Here is a 21,443-nt window from a genome sequence, read left to right on the forward strand (position 1 = left end):
TGTTCTAGACATAGAGAATGACAAAATAGAACATTATGCAAGAATGGACATTCGATAAGAACAATAAACAAGAACCTCGCATATATTGAATGGGAACTTATTTGACAAACTTAATACCAAGAATCCAACACAAAAGATAAGCATAGTTAAAGTTTCTTTTTAAAGAAACTAAACACAATTCCACATTCAAGACATGGCAGAGTATCAATCAAGCAAAATTGAACCATGCATCATATAATGCAAGTTGGTTAATGTAAACAGTTGTATGATTAAGTCTTAAGGTCATCTTCAATATTTTTAACTTCATAATGTTCAATGCTATGCTGCTGGCAAAACATGTACATACATTGAGGCAATGAGAACAAAGTATTACTTTAAATAGATCAATGACTGGAAGAATTTGAATCGAAGAGAATCACCACCCTTCATGTTGAGCACAATGAATCCATCAAAGGCTAACCTGAGCATAGTCCAAGCAGCAATAAGAATGCATATGCTGCTTTATCTTTTCATCACCCTCTTTACCAATATATTGACCATCACCAGTGGCAGCCACAGCGGCACTGTGAAATTTTGCCCCTTTTGCAGTCTGGAGACAAATTAACATGCAACAACATAACAGACAAATTATAATTTGCATACCCAAACACATAATGAAACCTTACTTCAGAAAGTATGCTGTGAATTAGGTTTACTACTGAAACTGATATTAGATATTCCTCTTAGAAAATTACAAATATGAGAAGCAGTTAGATGTTAGGTTCATTATGTGATTATTAATTTCAACAATGTTAAAAAGAATCACAAGCATGTAAAGCATAGCATGCATAAGGTAGTTTAAATTGTACATAAAACTAGGTTACGATACGACACTCTGAGATGAAGCTGATGCTTGGAAATTATACAATCCTTTCATATATAGTTACAGTCCAATACTCCAACAAAGTGATTCACGATTCACAAAAAAATGTTTGCCTATATCATGCTCCCAACTAGATAAAGAACAAAATTGAGATTGCATATTAGCACTTCAGCTCAACTGTAGGAAGAGGTATGTGCAAGCTGATCAGTAGTGATGCACAAGTAATGACGTACCCTAATTTTCCTTTCATTTTTGACAGTTGATCCAATGTTCTTCATCCATTCAAAAAATGCAAGAATGAATGCTATGGTATGGAAGCTTGATTATTGCAAAAAAAAATTCATAGGTTTTTCTCGATACCATGACCAGCCTTAGGCAATCCATGCCATGACAGTCTATTGAGTTTCTTCACTAAATCTGTGTATACCAGTTGTTTTCAACTCTTTCAAACAAGCAACTATTGTGAAGAATCCTTGCAAACAATCAAGTTTTCAAATAACTTGATACTTCAAATACTCAAGACACAAAATAAATGCACAGTGTTTATAAGCTTAAGGAACCAAAACTCCTTACTGTAATACATACCTTTACAATGGGCTTACAGCCCTTATTTATAAGTTTAGCAACTCATAAGAGTTGTTGGGCTGATTCCCAATGGCTCTAATTAGAGCTGTTGGGAGTCAGCCCAAAGTCTCTTATACACTGTACACAGCCAGCTACTGACTGTGTACAAAAATAGAACAAAAAAAAAAGATAAAAGAAAAAAGAAAAAGTTACAAAAATAAGAAAAATTAAAAGGAAGAATTACAATCATATTCAACTACATGAATATGCATAAAATGACTAAAATACCCCTACAGCTAATACAAGAAAGAAATATATATATATATATATATATACATATAAAATATATATTCGAAAACACATTGTCTTATGAATTACAATTTAACACCCCCCCTCAAACTTAGGGCATAATGACCGAAAGTTTGCCAAGAAGGAAATTGAATCGCAGAGAGCACAACGATTTAGTGAAGAAATCTGCCAACTGATATTCTGAAGTTACATATGGAAGATCTATGACTCCTTTCAGATATGTTTCTCAGACATAGTGGCAGTCCATCTCGATGTGTTCAGTCTGCTCATGAAATGTATGGTTTTTTGCAATATAAATTGCACTCTTGTTATCACAGCATAGCTTGGTGTGCCTTTCTACATTAATTCTCATATCTTCTAGTAGTTGATGAATCCATACAATCTCCATGATAGTAGTTGGCATGGCTCGGTATTCAGCTTCGGTAGAGGATAACGATACCTTTTGTTGTTTCTTACATCTCCATGAGATTAGTGAGTCTCCTAAAAACACACAAAAAACAGTGATGGAGTGACGGTTATTTGGATCACCTCCCCAATCAGAGTCAGTATAAGCTATTAAATTTAATTCAGAAAAAGATGATAAAAATACTCCATTATTCAACGATCTCTTTATGTATCTGATGATCCGCAGAATTACACTCATATGAACGAATGTTGGTGCATGTTGAAATTGACTGGCAGTATAAACTGCATGTGAAATATTTGGTCTAGTAATACTCAGATACATCAAGGAGCCTACAAGTTGTATGTAGAGAGTGGGGTCTTTGAGAAGAATTTCATCATCAATTTTCATTTTGGTTCCTACCATAGCAGGAGTTTCACAAATTTTATCATCTGTAATACCTGACCCGTCAAGAATCTCAGAAGCAAGTTTAGTTTGAGATAGAAAATAACCTCTATGTGAATATGCAACTTCAATTCCTAGAAAGTAGGTCAGAAATCCTAAGTCAGACATTTCAAATTTATCTTTTAAAATAGATTTTATGCTCTTAATTCATTTAGAATTGCTTCCAGATATTAGCATATCATCAACATATAAAACAATATTATTATTCCTGCGTTGGATTTTTTGACAAATAAAGCGGTGTCAGTAAAACATGAGGAGAAACCGTTTTTCAACATTACAGAGTTAAATTTGTCATACCAAGCCTTGAGGGCTTGTTTTAATCCATAAAGTGTTTTTCGGAGACGAAGTACATTTCCTTTAAGAGTCTTCATTCCTGGAGGAGCATCCATATACACTTCTTCATTAAGATCGTCATTTAAAAAGGCATTTTTAACATTCATTTGGTAGATATTCCATTTTTTAATAGAATTGATGGTAATAAGGCATCTGACAGTAATCATTCGTGCAACAGGGGCAAATGTTTCTTCATAATCAATCATGTATTCTTGATTATATCATTTGGCTACTAGACGAGCTTTATATCTTTCTAGAGATCCATCGCTCTTGGTTTTGACCTTAAACACCCATCTACACCCTATGGTTTTCTTACCCTCAGAAAGATCTTGAAATTCCCAGGTCTTCGCTTTTCTGAGAGCTCTAAGTTCATTCTTCATAGTTTCTATTTATTCAATATTTTTTTTGGCTTCTTCAAAGTTTTTGAGTTCTACATATGAGTGAAAGACACTAAGGCAAGCTCTATGTTTAGGTGTAAATGAATCATAAGAAATGAAACTAGAAGGGACTTTTCTATTTCTCTCAGTTCTTCATGGATTTGCCTCATTTGAAGAGGTAGTTTCACTAGATTCGTTATATTTTTCTATTACACTTCTAAAATTATTTTTATCTCTATGGGAATATGTGATAGGATCTCTAGTTGTTTCTTTGTCAATATGTTGATAGGTAGATGGGTGCAGTAAAGAGTTATTTTCCTCAACTTCATTATCACTAGAGTCATTATGTAGGAACTCATCATCACTAGCATCATCATTTCTAGATAATACAACAACAACAACGCCTTCATCCCAAACAATTAGGGTCGGCATTTCTAGATAATAACTCAAATAAAAAAAATAATCCATATTTTCTTCATGAGGTTCACATTTTTCAAAACCACTAACATTTTTCAGAAAACTCACATTTCTGGACACATATAATTTGTCATTTTTAATATCATAACATTGAAACCCCTTTTGAGTTTCGGAGTAACCAAGAAAAGCACATGTGATAGCTTTTGGGGAAAGCTTGTCATTCTTGTCTGTTAGAACAAAACATTTGCATCCAAAAATTTCTTAACCTATTATAATCAGGTTCTTTTGTGTACAACATTTGAAAAGGCGAAATTTTGTTTAAATTTTTGGACGGAAGTCGATTTATGAGATAGACAGATGTGAGAGTTGCCTTGGCCGATAATTTTTTTGGTATGTTATGTGAAATGAGAAAGGTTCGAGTAGTTTCAATGATATGTCTATGTTTTCTTTTGGCTAATCCATTTTGTTGAGGCATTTTCAGACAAGATTTTTGATGGAGAATACCATAACTCTCAAGATATCTTTTGAATTCATTTGATAGGTATTCTCCTTCAGAGTCAGTTCTAAGAATTTTCAAGTCACCATTAAATTGGTTTTTGATCATCATATGATATATTTTGAATGTCATAAAAACTTCATGTTTGTGGTTAAGAAAAAATATCCAACAATATCTAGTGTAATCATCAACAAAAATCACATAATACGAAAACCCCCCTTTTGATAAAACAGGTGCCGGTCCCAATACATCTGAATGGATAGTTTCAAATGATCTTGTTGTAAATATAGATATTTGATTAAAAGATAAACTTTTCATCTTTCCAAGAGTATAATCATTACATGTGAAATCACTTTTACAAAAATGTTTAACAAAAGGTAAGTAAGAAATTTTAACAATATTGGGATGTCCAAGACTTTTATGCCATACATTAATATCTTTATATTGGACAACATTACAAAAAGGGTTTTTTGAAATTTGAAGGAAGTCGACATAGTATAGATCTCCCTTCCTAGAGCCTTCCCCAATCAACCTTCCGGACTGACGATCATGTATCCAACATATATCAGATAAGAATTTTATATCACATCCATGGTTCGAGAGTTGAGAGACCGAAAGCAAATTTAAGTTTAATTTTAGTATAAATCTATTTTTTGATATAAAAAAACCTTGTTTTTCAAAATTTTCAATTCATTTTATTTCAAGAGAAGTTTCATCCGCGGTTGAAACAAAGGATGGAGAGAAATTTTTTGAATATTCGAAAAAGGAACAAATACTTGGAAACATATGAAAGGAGGCACCCGAATCTAAAAGCCAAGAAGTCTAAGCGTGAGGAGAGAAAGTTGACATGGCGGCTCCGAAAATTGCCCCCTTTAGAAGAGGTTGAAGTGCTTCCACAATTTGATGCAAAGAAAGAGCTCCATTAGAAGAAGATGAACTTTCTTCCTTTTGGGGTTGGGATGTGGTAGCCATGGCTAATAACTTCTTCTATTTTGAACAAACCGGCTTGATGTGCCCCGGTTCCTTACAAAAGTGGCATACAACTTTGCTATAGTCTCTTTTTCCGCCTTGCCCACTATTTTCTCTTGCTCCTTGATTTTGATTTTTGAAGTGGGGAGATTTGTAGGTTCTCAAATTGTTTCCCAGTCTTGAAACGACATTAACACCTTCACATTCTTCTTGGTTGGAAGGTGTTGCAAGAACACTTGGGTTATTTTTGCTTATACCCATACGAGTCTCTTCCCCACTTAATTTAGTAATTACATCCTCAAGAGAAAGGAAAGTAAAGGCGAATAGAAGAGAGGATCGTATTTGTTCAAATTCGGGTCTAAGCCCATTTAAAAAGTTGAAAAATCGATCATCTTCTAATTGTTTATACCTAAGCTCAATGGCTTCACCACTCCATTTGGGCGCAAGCATGTCAAGTTCATCCCAAATAAAGGACAACTCCGCGAAATACTCTCTAATAGTCATTTTGCCTTGTTGGAGGGTCAAGGCCCTTTTTTGAAGATAGTACTTGTGGGACAAGTCTCTTGAAGTGTACATTTTTTCAAGATATTGCCATGCTTGAGAGGCCTTTTTGAATTTGATAATGTTGGCATTAATTCTTGTTTCAATGACTGTTTCAAATATGTGGGATCTATCATTCAAAAGAATGGAGATGTAAATCATAGGATTAAGGTTGGGTGGATGAAATGGAAAAGTGCAACTGGAGTGTTGTGCGATCGTAGAATGCCATTGCGATTGAAGGAAAAGTTTTATAGGACGACAATTAGACTCGCTTTACTATATGGTACGGAATGTTGGGCTGCCAAGAGACATCATCTTCAAAAAATGAGTGTAACTGAGATGCGTATGCTTCGATAGATGTGTGGAAATACGCTAAAAGATAAGATTTGGAAAGAGAAAATACGTAAGGTAGGCGTTGCATCCATTGAAAATAAGATGAGTGATAATCGTTTACAATGGTTTGGGCATATTCGACGAAGGCCTAATGATGCTCCGGTTAGAAGGATGGAGAAATGGGAAAATCTATTAGCTAAAAGAGGGCGGGGTAGGCCTAAGAAGACTTGGATGGAGATGATAAGAAAGGATATGAATGCCTTGAACCTCACCGAGGACATGACATTAGATAGAAATGATGGGAGGAGAAGGATTCATGTGGAGGACCCAAAATGATTTTCTTTTTGGTTCATATCGTTTCCCCAATTGTTTGGGATGAAGGCGTTGTTGTTGTAATTCTTGTTTCAACGGATGAAAAGATCCATGATAGGATTTTAAAATTTCTTATCTCTCATTCCTCATGCTTCTTACGATAGTTTTCAAGCGCTTGGATTCTCTCTTTACCTTCAAGAATCTTTATTTCTCAATCTTTCTACCAAGGTAATCATTGCTTTCGGTTCCCGAATTAAGCCTTGGACATATCACTAAAGCCTTTACCCTTGATATGGGCTTCCATATTACCGGCCCAAACATGATAATTTGAGCCATTGAGTTTGAACTCAAGAGAGAAGTGAGTCTTTTTCCACCATTTTGAGAAGAAAGAAATATAGAGTGAAGAGGATCTTAACACAAACGAGTCTTTTAGAACTTACTTGATGTGGTATGATTCTTTTGATATATATTGCAAGGAGTCTCCAAGTTGAGGATCAAGAGAAAGGTAGGTGCACGCCTTTCGAGGCACACGATCTTCTTCAACAATCACCTTTCTTCTTCAATAATTTTTAACGGCTCTATACCATGTGAAGAATCCCTGCAAACAATCAAGTTTTCAAATAACTTGATACTTCAAATACTCAAGACACAAAATAAATGCACAGTGTTTATAAGCTTTACACTAAAAAAGAAGTACAATAAATGCACAGTGTTTATAAGCTTAAAGAGACAAAATTCCTTCCTGTAATACATACCTTTACAATGGGCTTACAGCCCTTATTTATAAGCTTAGCAACTCATAAGAGTTGTTGGGCTGATTCCCAACAGCTCTAATTAGAGTCGTTGGGAGCCCTTATTTATAAGCTTAGCAACTCATAAGAGTTGTTGGGCTGATTCCCAACAGCTCTAATTAGAGCCGTTGGGAGTCAACCCAACGTCTCTTATTCTTAACTATGTACAAGAGTCAGTGGTTGACTGTTGTACGCTGTACATAGTCAGCTACTGACTGTGTACAGAAATAGTACATAAAAAAAGATAAAATAAAAAGGAAAAGTTACAAAAATAAGAAAAATTAAAAGGAAGAATTGCAATCATATTCAACGACATGAATATGCGTAAAATGACTAAAATACCCATACAGCTAATACATGAAAGAAATATATATTATATATAAGTAGATGGATACATGTAAATATATAAGAAATATATATGTATATGTATCTTCTTTTATACATATAAAATATATATTAGAAAATACATTGTCTTATGGATTACAATTTAACAACTATAATCAGCCAAAAAAGGTACAACATCTGCAAGTACAATTCCTTGTCTTCAAAGAAATTTCCTCCTTTTAGATAATCCTACTTTTCTTCAAAAAAATTCCACTCAAGCTTGCTTAACGGAAGGCAAGACTGACTTCACTGCGCAAATATTAGCTCACGATGATAAAGTAGGTGAGATCCTTAGTGGGCCTAACTTTTAATTCCCTTTGCCCAAATCAAACTCATGGTTCGTCCAAGGGGGTATTAGCAAGCAGTCCTCGTAAATTTCTTATCCAATATTTTACTGCACAAAGGAATCACCTCAAATTACCTCTAGTATTCTTTCCAAAAAGGTGAAGCTTTTTGCGAAAAAGGATAAAATTCAAATCTTTTCTCTGTTGATCAACCAAAAGGATGTAAGAAATATCTTTGGTATGATTAGCGAAAGAAATATTCAATGATGTTGAAAAGCTAAAAGCGAATTGATATTGATCATAGTTATGACGCATGTTTAAAGACGATTTTTTTGGCAATCAGGCAGTGGAAATATCCCGAGCAATAAAAAGAATTCACTTTGTTCATATCTCCTCATTCATTTAAGTTGCAATTAAATATCTGCAAAAGAGATCTCTCAATCATCGCCAAGTTGAAGACTGGTGGATGAGTTAGATCTTCAGGGCCAAAGAAGATTTGGATCATCTCCGAGATGAAGGAGTTTGTGATGGATCCTTTCAGGGAAAGTTCAGATCACCGCCAAGTTGAAGGCGAATGCGACGAACCTCCCAACAAACCCTAAAAGATATTTGATTTCTGCTATCATCAAAAGATTTTTTACCAATGAGCCAATATCATCAGTATAATTCTTGAAACAAAGAAGGATCGGAGCATCTCCAAGTTGAAGGAGTTTGTGACGTACCCTTCCTAGAAAAAAAAGAAAAGTCAGGACATCTCTAAAATGAAGGATGATGTAATAAACTTCTCGCCAAAAACCCAAGAAAGCTCAATGTCTCAAAAAGAGTGAGGTTTCAACTTTCGTTGGTCGTTAAATCAAAGGTTCCAACTTTTGTTGGTCGTTAAATCAAAGGTTTCAGTTTTCACTGGTCGTTAAATCAAAGGTCTCAGCTCTCTCGTTGGTCGTTAAATCAAAGGTCTCAGCTCTTTCGCTGGTTATTAAATCAAAGGTTCCAGTTTTCACTGGTCGTTAAATTTAAAGGTTTCAGTTTGTGACTGGTCGTTAAATCAAAGGTCTCAGTTTTTCAACTGGTCGTTAAATCAAAGTTCTCAGCTCTCTCGCTGGTCATTAAATCAAAGGTCTCAGTTTGTCACTGGTCGTTAAATCAAAGGTTCCAGCTTTCGCTAGTCATTAAATCAAAGGTTCCACTTTGTCACTGGTCATTAAATCAAAGGTTTCAACTTTTGTTGGTCATTAAATAAAAGGTTCCAGTTTTTCACTGGCCAGTTAATCAAAAGTCCCAACTTTCGTTGGTCGTTAAATCAAAGGTTTCAGCTTTCGCTGATCGTTAAATAAAAGGTTTCAGCTTTCCACTGGTCGGCACGTCAAAAGGTTCCAGATTTCACTGGTCAGTCTTTCAAAATCCAGTGTTACTAGTCAGGATTTCCAAAATCAATGTTTCAACCCAAGGTCCTATCAAAATTGATATTGAGTGATGATTTCACAAAGGATTCTCGAAAACTTTGTCAATTTGCTTAAAAACATTTGTTGAAGCGCCTTTTGTTACCACAACTAAATTGGCAAGAACCATTAACTGACTCTTCCTTTTTTTTAACCACATTCTATTCAAGAATCTAACAACATGATGTTTGGTGAATGGTTCTTTTAATTTCTAGAAAAAATTGAAAACCTTTATCAATGAATTCTCATCAATTGTTTAAGTTAAAAAATTTGACCGTCATGAAGACACTTTGCTGAGTGTGTACCACCCTCTAATGCATATGCTAGTCGCACCACAACAATTCATGGGCATGGTCAAACCTATAGCATGCACACTCAACACTTTGATCCCAATATCATCCATGTTTTAGTTATATGAAGAACTCTTTATTTTGACATCAGGTATTTTTTATTTTAAAATGACAACAATCTACATTTCTCAATGATGTTGAATCTTAAGGTGGTAACTTGTGAAAAAATGGAGCTTTAAGCACTATATGTGACACACAATGTTTAAACAGTAAACACTAAATAAATCTTGCCATATCCTACTTTTCATAAAATTATCATGTTGAAAAAAGACTGAAAAAAAAAACTACTATTATTTCAATTTTACATCCCATTGTATGTATCTACATATTGTGAAAGGAATCCAATAAAAACTATTGATATCCATTCCAGACACTGTAGGTTTGGACCATGGTTGCCAGTTGAGGAAGCGGGAGCGGGAAGCGGGAGCGGGAAGCGGGAGCGGGAAGCGGGAGCGGGAAGCGGGAGCGGGAAGCGAGGCACTTTCAAAATTTTAGGAAGCAGGGAAGCGTGGGACCACTTAGGACCGATTCGGGAAGTGTCTCAGAAGCGACCTAAGAAGCGTCTCGGAAGCGAGGGGGAAGCGAAAAAAATAAAAATAAAAAATACAAAAAAATTGAAAAAAAACAGGGGAAGCGAGGGGGAAGCGCGGGGGAAGCGAGGGGGAAGCGTGGGGGAAGCGTGATGGGAAGCGCGCTTCCCATTAAAGGGAAGTGTGTCCCCCATTAAAGGGAAACGTGTCCCCCATTAAAGGGAAGTGCGCTTCCCAAAAAAGGGGGACGCTTCCCCCCACGCTTCGGAAGCGCGACGTTTCGCGCTTCCGAAGCGCGCTTCCCCTTTTAGCTAGGCGCTTCCGGTAACCCTGGTTTGGACCCAAATCATGGTGAATAAAAACAGCTTTTTGGCTGCTCTACAAGCCTTCCTTCTAACAGACAGCCTTATAGCTCTTCTGGTTTAGCATAGGTAGGATGGAAGCCCTATAGCACAACAGCATATGACTATTTGGAACAGATTTCTAATGGTAGTATGTATCTCCTGACATCAACCAACCAACATACCCTTGGAATACACTGGAGTGTTGAAAAAAAATTAAACACTCAAGTAGAGATGTGGGAAATGTTAAGGATAGGATGTGAAGGGTATTTTGGTCATTAGCAGTATTCCAGTCATATTATGACTCAGACTCTAGATGGCACCCTGCTGAGGGCATTCTGGTCATAATTGTTAAGTTATGTGTATAATTCCATATATATATAATTAATAATGTAATATAGGTTGCCGACTAGAGGTATTTTGGTCATTTTGTACATGTTAGAAAATAGGTTTTCCTTTATTTTCTTTTAATTTTTTTGTATTTTATCTCTTTGCATTCTTGTAAAATGCCTCCATATTGTAAAACCCACAAAAAAATGGATCTGGACCTGACCCAATACACCCCCCCCTCTCGTGCCTATTTAAGGAACACGGGGGGGCGGGTTTTCTCATTCGAGAAAACCCTAACCCCTGTTACTACATCCCCCTTGCTCCTCTGTCGTCGTCCGCTCTCCCCACCTGTCCGAGCTTCAGCCTGCAACTCGTCGGAGCCCTCGTCGGCCACCTCTCTTCTCCTCCCTCGCTCGTTCCCCCTTTGTCGCCCCCTTCCCTCGAGTGAGCCCTCTCATCTGCTCACCGTGTTCTGGCCACCTCCGACCCACGACCCCAAACCCCTTTTACCTCTCCATGCGTGCGTCGGCGACGCCCGATCGACGCACCACCTCCTCTCCTTCCCTCGTCCCCATTCTGCTTCGGTTAGACGGAGGAGCTCCGACACCGGTGCTCGCCCCGTTCGTCGTCTCTCTCAGGTAACTCTCTCTTTCTCCTCCTGCGTTGTCTTCTTCTTTGTCTCCTTCGTCTTCTTCTACTCTCCTTGTGCATTCCTTGGTTATGCAAGCAATCAAAAAGGCTATAGATGTCTTGAACTCAGAACTAGAAGATTATATGTGTCACAAAATGTATCCTTATTAGAAAACAAAAGTTTCTTTGAAACTAAAAACTCTCAAGGGGAACTTTGAAACTACATACTCTTTCTTGTTGGACCTATTTCCAGAAATTAATGAAGAAGAAGTTGATCAAGAAGATCAAAATAGTATAATCAACATTGAATCATCTCGTCCAAACTGCATTCAATACTCTAGAAGAGGAGATCTAGAGCAACCTTGTGCTCTAAAAATATATATTAAAATACAGGATTAAATAAGAACCAGAAAATCATCTAGAGTGTCAAAAGTACTTGAAAAAATTGTATCCTATGAATCCTTTTCACCAAAACATCAAGCATATATTTCCTTATTACACTCCTATATAGAACCACCAAACTAGAATATAGCAAAAAAACATTTAGAATGGGTCGAAGCCATGAGAACCGAGTTAAATGCCTTGAAAAAGGTAAACACGTGAACTATTCAAGACATTTCACCTGGAAAAAGGCACATAGGATGTCGATGGGTATACAAAGTTAAAACTAAGAGTGATGGCACTCTTGAACATTTTAAAGCTTGACTAGTCGCCAAAGGCTATTCCCAAGAATATGGGATAGACAACGAAGAAACCTTTGCACCAGTCATTAGAATGACCACCGTAAGAACTCTAATAGCCCTTGCCTCCATAAAGAAATGGTATATCTTTCAAATGGATGTCAAGAATGCATTTTTCAATGAAAGTCTAGTCGAAGAAGTGTATATGGAACTGAAAAGAAGTGTTTTCTCGGTTCCGGGTCATGGATCTGAAGATCCAGGACCCGTGACATCCACTTCTTCATTAATGGCATTATGTAATATTGTTTATTGTAATGAGGGGTATTTTAGTACCCTAAAATTTTGTAATCACTTGTTAATATGAAGGAATACACAGCAGCCGACCCTATTGCTGAAGGGGTATCGGCTTCTCCCATCTTCTCTCTCCCTTTCTCTCTCTCTCTCTCTGTTTTTCAGATCTCACGCGTGGAAGGACCTGGAGATTCAAGATCTAACATGGTATCAGAGCCACGCTTCAGTTGAAACTGGAATCGATCTCAAAGGTACGTCCGATAGATCTGTCCTTCTCGATTTCTTCTTCTAAGTCAAGAACATATCCCTCCATTCCCTATTTTCATTTTTTTTTTTGGGTTCACGTACGACCCATTTTTGTCTCCCCACATTCATTTCTTCTATATCAGATCTGATATCAATCAGATCTGAAGATAATCAGATCTGATTCAGATCTGACTCCTTCCCATAGTCCTCTTTTCGCCTCTTTCTATTTTTCTTTTACTTCGGTGGTGGCTGGACCTCGGTTTCCCCACAATCTTCTTTCTATCCCCTGAATAACTCAATCCACAGCTCTGGACCTCGGTTTCCCCACAATCTTCTTTCTATCCCCTGAATAACTCAATCCACAGCCTTCTACCAATCCCTTTCCTTTTCTCTTGTTTCAGTTTATTGATCTCTTTATTTCTTTCATATCAGCGTGATCTAATCACGCAGGGTCCTATTTCTCATTCTGTCACTCGCATACCTAGTTTATTGTTGTTGGTAGCAGCGTGATCTAATCACGCAGGGTCCTATTTTGATTCAGCTGCATCCTTGATCAAGCCGATACATTCATTTTCTGTTTCATTTATATCAAATGTTCCATTTCATATACAAATCAGAAATTATTTTGATTTAGCTGCATCCTTGATCAAGCCGATACATTCATTTTCTGTTTCATCTATATGATTGACATTCAATTTCCGATACATTCCATTTCATATACAAATCAGAAATCTGATTGACATTCAATTTCTGTTTCATATCAGCAATCTGAATTAGTTTCTGCAGTCTGATAGCATCGATCTGAGTTAGTTCCTGCAAAAAAAAAAAACTGCAGGTGTAAGCAGATTGCTGAATACATTCTTAATTCTGTGAAACATGAATTCACTTCCTAGTCAATCAGTTATTTCTTCCAGTTTCCTCAGTCATCTCATGTCTGAAAAATTAAATAATGGTAATTTCTTGACTTGGAAGAGGCAAATCATACCTTTCATTAGGAGTCAGGATCTTTCTGGACACCTGGATGGATCTATTCCAGTTCCTCCTGAGTTCCTATCACAAGAAGAAAGGGACAGCAAAGGGGAAGCTACTACCGTATATGTTAGAAATCCTGAATTTGTGGCTTGGATGAAAAGAGACCAAGCGCTTGTTGCTTATATTACATCAACACTGTCACAAGAGGTGCTTGTAGCTATTCCAGATGACTGCACTGCCATGCAACTTTGGAACAGACTAGTTCAGACATACTCACAGGTTTCTCAGGCCAGGATTATGTTTCTTAAAAGAGAATTTCAAATGTTAAGAAAGGATTCCATGTCCATCATGGAATATTTGAACAAAATGAAGGTTATCACAGATCAGTTAGCAGTTGTTGGAAGTACAGTTTCTGATAAAGATTTGGTACAGCAAACCCTCAGTGGATTGGGACACGACTATCATATGATTGTCACTTCTCTATTATGTTTACCTGAGCTGCCCAACTTTGAAGATCTGCGCGCAAAATTGTTACAATATGAGATGAATCTAAAGGGATTTTCTGAAGAATCATCTATGCAAACTGGGGCACAAGAAGTTCTTGCTACAGGGGTTACTTATGCACGAGGACGAGGAAGCTATGATATCAAGGGAAAAGGAGCACAAGGGAGAAGTAGTCATGGCGGTCGTGGATTATTGCCTACACCCAACTCATATACCAACTCACAAAGACAGAGGTCAATCCCTACTTGCTTTCTGTGTAATAAAAGGGGGCACATCAAAGCCAACTGCTGGTTCAATCCCTTAAATAAAGGAAAATCAACACAAACTGAAGCAAAAAGAGGCACAGACAGTACAAGGACCAATGGAGAAGTAAAAGAGTTGTTGTTGTCAGCCTTAGCAGAATTGAATCTGAAACAGAATGAGCAAGGTACTTGGTATGTGGACTCTGGCGCAGCGACTCATGTTACTGGTGATGCAGGTAAGCTCCTAAAACTTGTTCCTTACATTGGTAAAAGTAGTATAGTTACTGGAGATGGATCACACCACTCTGTCTCGCATATTGGAAACTCCATCATATCCTTGCCTGAATCTTCCATCAATCTTTCAAATGTTCTTTATGCTCCTAATATCAAGAAAAACATTGTTTCAGTTTCTAAACTTGTTGATGATGTCAAAGCCTCAGTTGAATTTACTCCTTCTTCTGTTCTTGTTAAGGATCTCTACACGAAGGAGATGTTCGCTAGAGGAAAACGACAAGGCAATATGTATGTTTTTTAAGAAGATCCTTCAGCACATGTTAGCTCTGCAGATCCAAACTTGAAGATCCAATCATCGTTGTCTTCTGAAAATCCTACCTGTGTTTTTAGTGTCTCTGAAATCAATAAGCCAAATCTTTGGTATGGTCGTCTAGGTCACTGCAGTAGTAGTTTCATTGAAAAGCTTGTTTCGAATAATCTTATTCCCAAGTCAAGTCTAGGAATAAATGTCAATGACAATAAATGTTCTAGTTGTCTCTTATGTAAGAGTCATGTTTTACCATTTCATTCTATCAATAAAAGAGTTTCAAGACCTTTTGAGACTATCTGTTCTGATGTTTGGGGGCCTGCTCCAGTTGCTTCCATGTCTGAAACTAGATATTATCTTTTATTTGTTGACAGTTATTCTCGATATTCCTGGATATTTTTCATGAAACATAAATCCGAGACTTTCAAGTTGTTCCGTAACTTCCATTCCTTTGTAAAAAACCAATTTTCTGAAAACATCCTAAGTTTCCAATGTGACGGAGGAGGTGAATTTTCTTCCATTGACTTTACTAACTTTCTTCAAAGTAATGGGATAAGAAAAAAGGTGTCTTGCCCACACACACCTCAGCAGAATGGGATTGCTGAAAGGAAGCATCGCCATATTGTTGAGAGTGCGATGAGCATGATGCATGACAGTAATCTTCCGATCACTTTATGGACAGAGGCTTTTCATTCTGCAGTCCATGTGATAAATCGATTGCCCATGACTATTTTGGAAAACAAGTCTCCTTACTTGTCTCTTTTTGGTATACACCCCAACTACTATGATTTGCATGTCTTTGGATGTTTATGCTATGTTCATGTTGACAGTTCAAGGAGACATAAGTTTTAGGACAAGGCTTTAAAGTGCAAGTTTGTGGGTTATGCTGATGACTATAAAGGGTACAGGTGCTATGATCCGGTGAGCAAGCGCATCAAAATATCAAGAAATGTCATCTTCGATGAATTGAATTTTGATTGTCGATGTACTAGTTCTTCAGAATCAAAACATAGAGTTGAGGCTTATTATCCTTGGTTGAATTATGAACTTCTCTCAGAAGCTAGTGATGCTTGCTCAAATTGCATTCAAAAGGATAAGAAACTTGTGTCTACTGATGGAATGATTGATCATGAAAATACAGACTCAACTTTGAATCCAGGAAGGTATAAAGGTCTTGTCTACACTCGACGAGAAAGAGAGTCACCCACCATAGTTGATTCAGATATGGACGCTTCCTCAACATCCAACATTGTTGATACTAGAAGATCCACACGTTCTCGCCATCCAATTGAAAGGTGGGTCAGTTATGAAAATTTCTCATTAGATTTTCAACTCTTTCTAACAGCCTTGAATAAAGAAGATGAACCCACAACGTTCTCTCAAGCATCAAATTCCAGAAGATGGATTGAAGCAATGAATGAGGAGATGGAAGCTCTACATGAATGTGGTACGTGGGATGTCGTATCAAGACCACCTGACAGAAACGTTGTTGGTTCGAAATGGGTGTACAAAATAAAGTATAAACCGGATGGGACTATAGAGCGATACAAGGTGAGACTTGTAGCCAAAGGTTTTACACAGGAGCAAGGACAGGATTATGATGAAACCTTTAGTCCAGTTGTGAGGATGGGGACAATCCGAGTCATACTTTCTTTAGCCATTGAACACCAATGGACCATTAGCCAACTTGATGTGAAGAATGCTTTTCTTCATGGAGATTTGAGAGAAGTTTACATGGAACAACCCATTGGTTACGCAGAAGGTAATCCTACAAAATATGTCTGCAGACTAAAAAGGGCGATATATGGATTGAAGCAGGCATCTCGATCTTGGTTTGACAGCTTTTCTCTTGAAATAAAAAAGTATGGTTTTAAGAAATCTCTTCTTGACCACTCCCTATTTATATTTAAGAACCAAGACACAATTACTCTGTTGTTGATATATGTGGATGATATTATCATCACTGGCAGTTCCAATGAGCACATTGAAGAAGTCAAACATCTCTTGAATCAGAGGTTCAAAATGAAGGACCTTGGCAAACTACGGTACTTTCTTGGAATTGAAGTTGACAGTTCCTCTGAAAAAATGACTCTCACTCAACATAAGTATACCATTGATGTTCTCAATAAATCGGGTATGAAAGACTGCAAGCCCTTGAGCACTCCTAGCGTTCTTCATCAAAGGCTTAGCTCTCAAGACGGAGATCCTTTTGATAATCCCACACAGTACCGTAGCATAGTGGGTATGTTACAATACCTCACTTTTACTCGCCCTGATATAGTCTACTCGGTGAATCAAGTTTCTCAGTTTATGCATGCCCCATGTGAAGGGCATATGGAAGCAGTTAAACGGATACTACGATATCTGAAGGGAACGGCTGGGGATGGTCTCACATATAAGCGAAAGACAAATGGGCAAAGTGCACATGAGATGTAACGACCCCAACTCATCCCCTTTGAAAATGCGGAATTTTTTTTTTTTCCCTAGAACAGTGCGGAAAACTTCCCAGAGACCCGGGGTCCTCAGAGTTCCAATTCCAACTGGATAGCCACAAACCACAAAGGAACTTGCAATTAACATCCATAACTAACCATTACCTTTATTCATGAATGAAAAACTAATCTCAAAAATAAAGTGTCTGACTCAAGTAACTACTGATGACATTAAGCAAATAACAAGAACACTAGACTGAAAAACCGAAATAAAGAGCCACTCTGTCCACAAAGAAGACTGTCAAACTCGTTGTGACTCTCACGCCCTCGCAGTAGCTGTCGACTTCACTGATCACCTGCTTCTGCGAAAAACCAACGAAGTAGGGTGTCAGAATCGAAATCTTGAGCACAGCTACTTCTTAATGAAACAAGTGAGATAAAGAATGAAGATGAGATATCATGCAACAATTAATGGAAATACATACAAGACAGTTTATAGCAATTGAGAATTTAATCATGCAACAATCATAATTGCTAAGCTCGCAAAGACAGTAAAGCAGTAGCATCTACTAAAATTTCAGCATGCAACAAGAATTTAACATTCAACATCTACCCTCATGTACTGAGTAAGGAAACCATTAAAGTATGCATGATCTAATGCATAACAGAAAAAATTCATGTCTTTTATGCAATGCATGAATCATTTTATTATCTTCCATTTAAGTCTTTTGTTTCTTTATGCATGCCCTATTAAATGCATACAACTTTATGTTTCTCTTTTAATTACCGTTGCCCGCGGATACACCAAACGGGTACAAACCCCGAGGTTAAGTTAGGTTCCCAGGGTAGCTTAGCACACAATTTATATTTTATTACTGGGTTCCAACTTAGCCCTCGACCGAATCACCTTCGGAACATTAGACCTCCACATCTAATGTCGGGGACACAAGGGACACCCCACGCCCACAAGTGCCACTTTCTTGGTACCAAAAACAACAGCTGTGTCAAACACACCACTCCCGGGTAAAGTGGCGGACTCTCCCTAAAACTGTGGCCAGGAGAAGGAACCTCAATATCGGGTTCAGGGGACCAAAATTAAGCACACGGAGTTTTGTATCCTCACAGTCTCCCCAAGACCGGATTTCTAAGATCCCATTCTCCAGATGGGTGATCCCAGAAGGTATATTACACTGTGCTTTATTATTTCTTTTATTTAAAATTTAATTTCTTAAATTTTGCAACATCATATGCAAAAAGACAATAAAAGCTCGCATCTACCTCGCGAGAGCCATCACAGGACTCCGGCCTGTGGAAACATATAGAACAGTGCAATAAAACTGAAATATTAATAAGGCATGATCTTTGCAATGCATTGAAATGAATGAGGGAAAACAATTCCACAACTCGGGTTTACCAAACCCTCGATGATTCATCATGATCACCGAAGCACTGATGCAAGAATCATAATCATAAGTATGCAGTGGTATTAACATGCCTGCAAGGGATAGGCATATACGTACCAAATTAACCTATTGACAATAAACATGAAATATGACATTCCCATATGCAGATTACACAACCCATGTTATACCCCATTTTTCTGTGCATATGCATGGTATGCGCATGCATGACTCTTTATGCAATTATCACCACATATGGTTCAAATCATGAATTGTAATGAGATGAATAAAAGAGCATTCATGTGTTTATGTATATGCAACCACACCTGTTAAGTCTATAAATAAGTAAGCACTCAACAACTTTGTCATGGAATAAAGTGTAAGCATGCTCAAACACACATATGAACCACATCAACGCCTAACATATGTGAAAATCAAAATTTCAGGTACATGACTTATTCCCAAGGTTTAACATGCCGTAAGAGATTTAAAAGCCTAACTTTACTAATTGCAGCCAGCCCTGTTTTTATAATTTAACACACTTATATCACTAGCATGCTACAATACCCACATGAGAAAAAAAATTGTATCTAACAGCGCAGCACAGCCCAGCCGACCCGGTCGGCTGGGTCTGACAGGGTATTCACAGGCCCCTTTTGGGCCTGTGTAAGCTGCCAGGAAGCCCCTCCTGTACAGAAAAATTTTCTGTATAAAGTATACCCAAAAGTTTTCTCAAGGCCAAGGCCCAGGCCAGCACCCACTGACTGGGTCGACTGGGCCTGCCCCAGCCCTGCCAAACCCATCCACACACACCCAGCCAAGCACTTGGCTGGGCCTGTCGGTTCGGCCAGCAGCTGACAGTCAGCCGAGAGCCACTCTGCTGGCTGCCAGCCAGCCAAACCAACAGCCGAAACCTCACTAAAAACAGATTTCACAGTTTTTTTTTTTTTAAGAACAATGCCCAGCCCAGCCGACCCTGTCGGCTGGGTCCACCAACATGTGCACAGACCCAGTTTGGGCCTGTGTATGCTGTCAAAAAGAACAGCCTACCTGCCACAAGAAAACTGATATATATATATATATATATATATATATATATATATATATATATATATATATATATATATATATATATATATATATATATATATATATATATATATATATATATATTTATTTATTTATTTATTTTTATATAAATGTTTTTGTTGCAAGCCTGCCCAGCCGACCTTGTTGGCTGGGCTTAACAGCATATACACAGGCCCAGTGTGGGCCTGTGTATGCTGTCTACAAGAACAGCATAAAAGAAGTTTTATTTACGCACACTACCTGTTAAAAATATCATGTATATATATATATATTTTTTTTTTTTGAAAAGGGGAAGAACACCCAGCCCAGCCGACCCTGTCGGCTGGGTCCAGAGGCATACACACAGGTCCAGTTTGGACCTGTGTAGGCTGTCAAAGGTGACAGCAAAACCCACCCCACAAAAACTGGATATATTTTTTTTGAAAACACATACCTGCCCCAGCCGACCCTGTCGGCTGGGTCCAACAGCTTGTACACAGGTCCAGTTTGGACCTGTGTATGCTGTCAACAACAGCAACACCACTTACTTTGCAAAACTGCAATCTTCCCTTTTTATTTTTTTGAAAAGGATACCCAGCCCAGCCGACCCTGTCGGCTGGGTCCAAGACATGTACACAGGTCCAGATTGGACCTGTGCATGCTGTCAAAGAGAACAGCAAAACACCTCTTTTGAAAAATCTGCCCCCTAGTATGTCATATATATGTATCTATATATATATATTTTTCTGAAACAACAAAAATACAGCCTATACTAATGGAATCACGGTGGAAATCGAGGGTCCACTGTTCCTCTATGGATTTCCACTAAAAGAAGCATGGAAAATCCAATCTTTACCCTATTTCTCATTTATTTCAAGAAGAAGTACCCGTACCTTTTTGGAAAAAGAAAAGAATAGAGGCTATGGGGGCGTGTGGCTGAGCTCCAATGCTTCCAACCTCCTCTTCTACCTCCTTCACTCCTCTTTGCTTTCTCCTCTTTCTCTCTCTCTTCTCTCTCTCTCTCTTTCTCTCTCACTCTCCTGTTTTTTTTTTTCTCTCCAGCCAAAAGAAAGGAAAAGGGCTGCCGCCCCCCCCTTCCTTCTCCTATTTAATGCTGGAAACTCATTAGTGAGTTTCCAGATTTGGGTCTCCCACATTAGGGAGTTTCCAAATTCTAGACTCCTTCCCTAATGTACATTTGGTTGACTATTTGACCTCCTAATCCTAAAAGGTATGAAATCCTCAATACCCTTTTTTAATTAGGGAAGAGGGCTAACCCTAAACCCTCTTAACTCTATTCTCGAAATTAATAAAAATCATTAATTTAATAAATACAATTTTTTGAATTTACTTATTAATGGGTACTCAAAAGTTCCCAAAATTGGTCATGTTGACCCTGGAGACTTTTTATATAATAATAACCCCAATTTAAAACTCCCAGCTGAATTTAAAGTCATAAAAATGTTAAGCTTGGATTTTGGATCGGATCCGGATCCAAGATCCAAACCCATACTCATACAAGATTTGGATTAAGACTTATATCCATTCCAGATTTTTGTAGGACCTAACTAGGACCCAAATCCATAAAAATTTGGATCCTATACCTTGGATTCAATCCGATCCAATTTC

General features: G+C 37.7%; 1 protein-coding gene across 2 annotated transcripts in view; it reads right to left on the reverse strand.

The window, feature by feature from the left end:
- LOC149845657 (uncharacterized) overlaps nucleotides 1–21,443 on the reverse strand; it is an 86,906-nt gene that overhangs the window by 46,585 nt on the left and 18,878 nt on the right. Inside the window, exon 4 of one of the 2 annotated variants that reach the window (XM_089995893.1) lies at nucleotides 461–589. The exons of the other annotated variant lie outside the window; for it this stretch is intronic. Within the exon in view, the coding sequence (XP_089852019.1) occupies nucleotides 461–589 (129 nt within the window). The remainder of the gene's footprint in view (nucleotides 1–460; nucleotides 590–21,443) is intronic. 2 annotated transcript variants of the gene reach the window in all.

Source organism: Nuphar pumila, chromosome 2 (genome assembly GCF_984573655.1).
Source record: "Nuphar pumila chromosome 2, dmNupPumi1.hap1.1, whole genome shotgun sequence".
Lineage (NCBI taxonomy): Eukaryota > Viridiplantae > Streptophyta > Magnoliopsida > Nymphaeales > Nymphaeaceae > Nuphar > Nuphar pumila.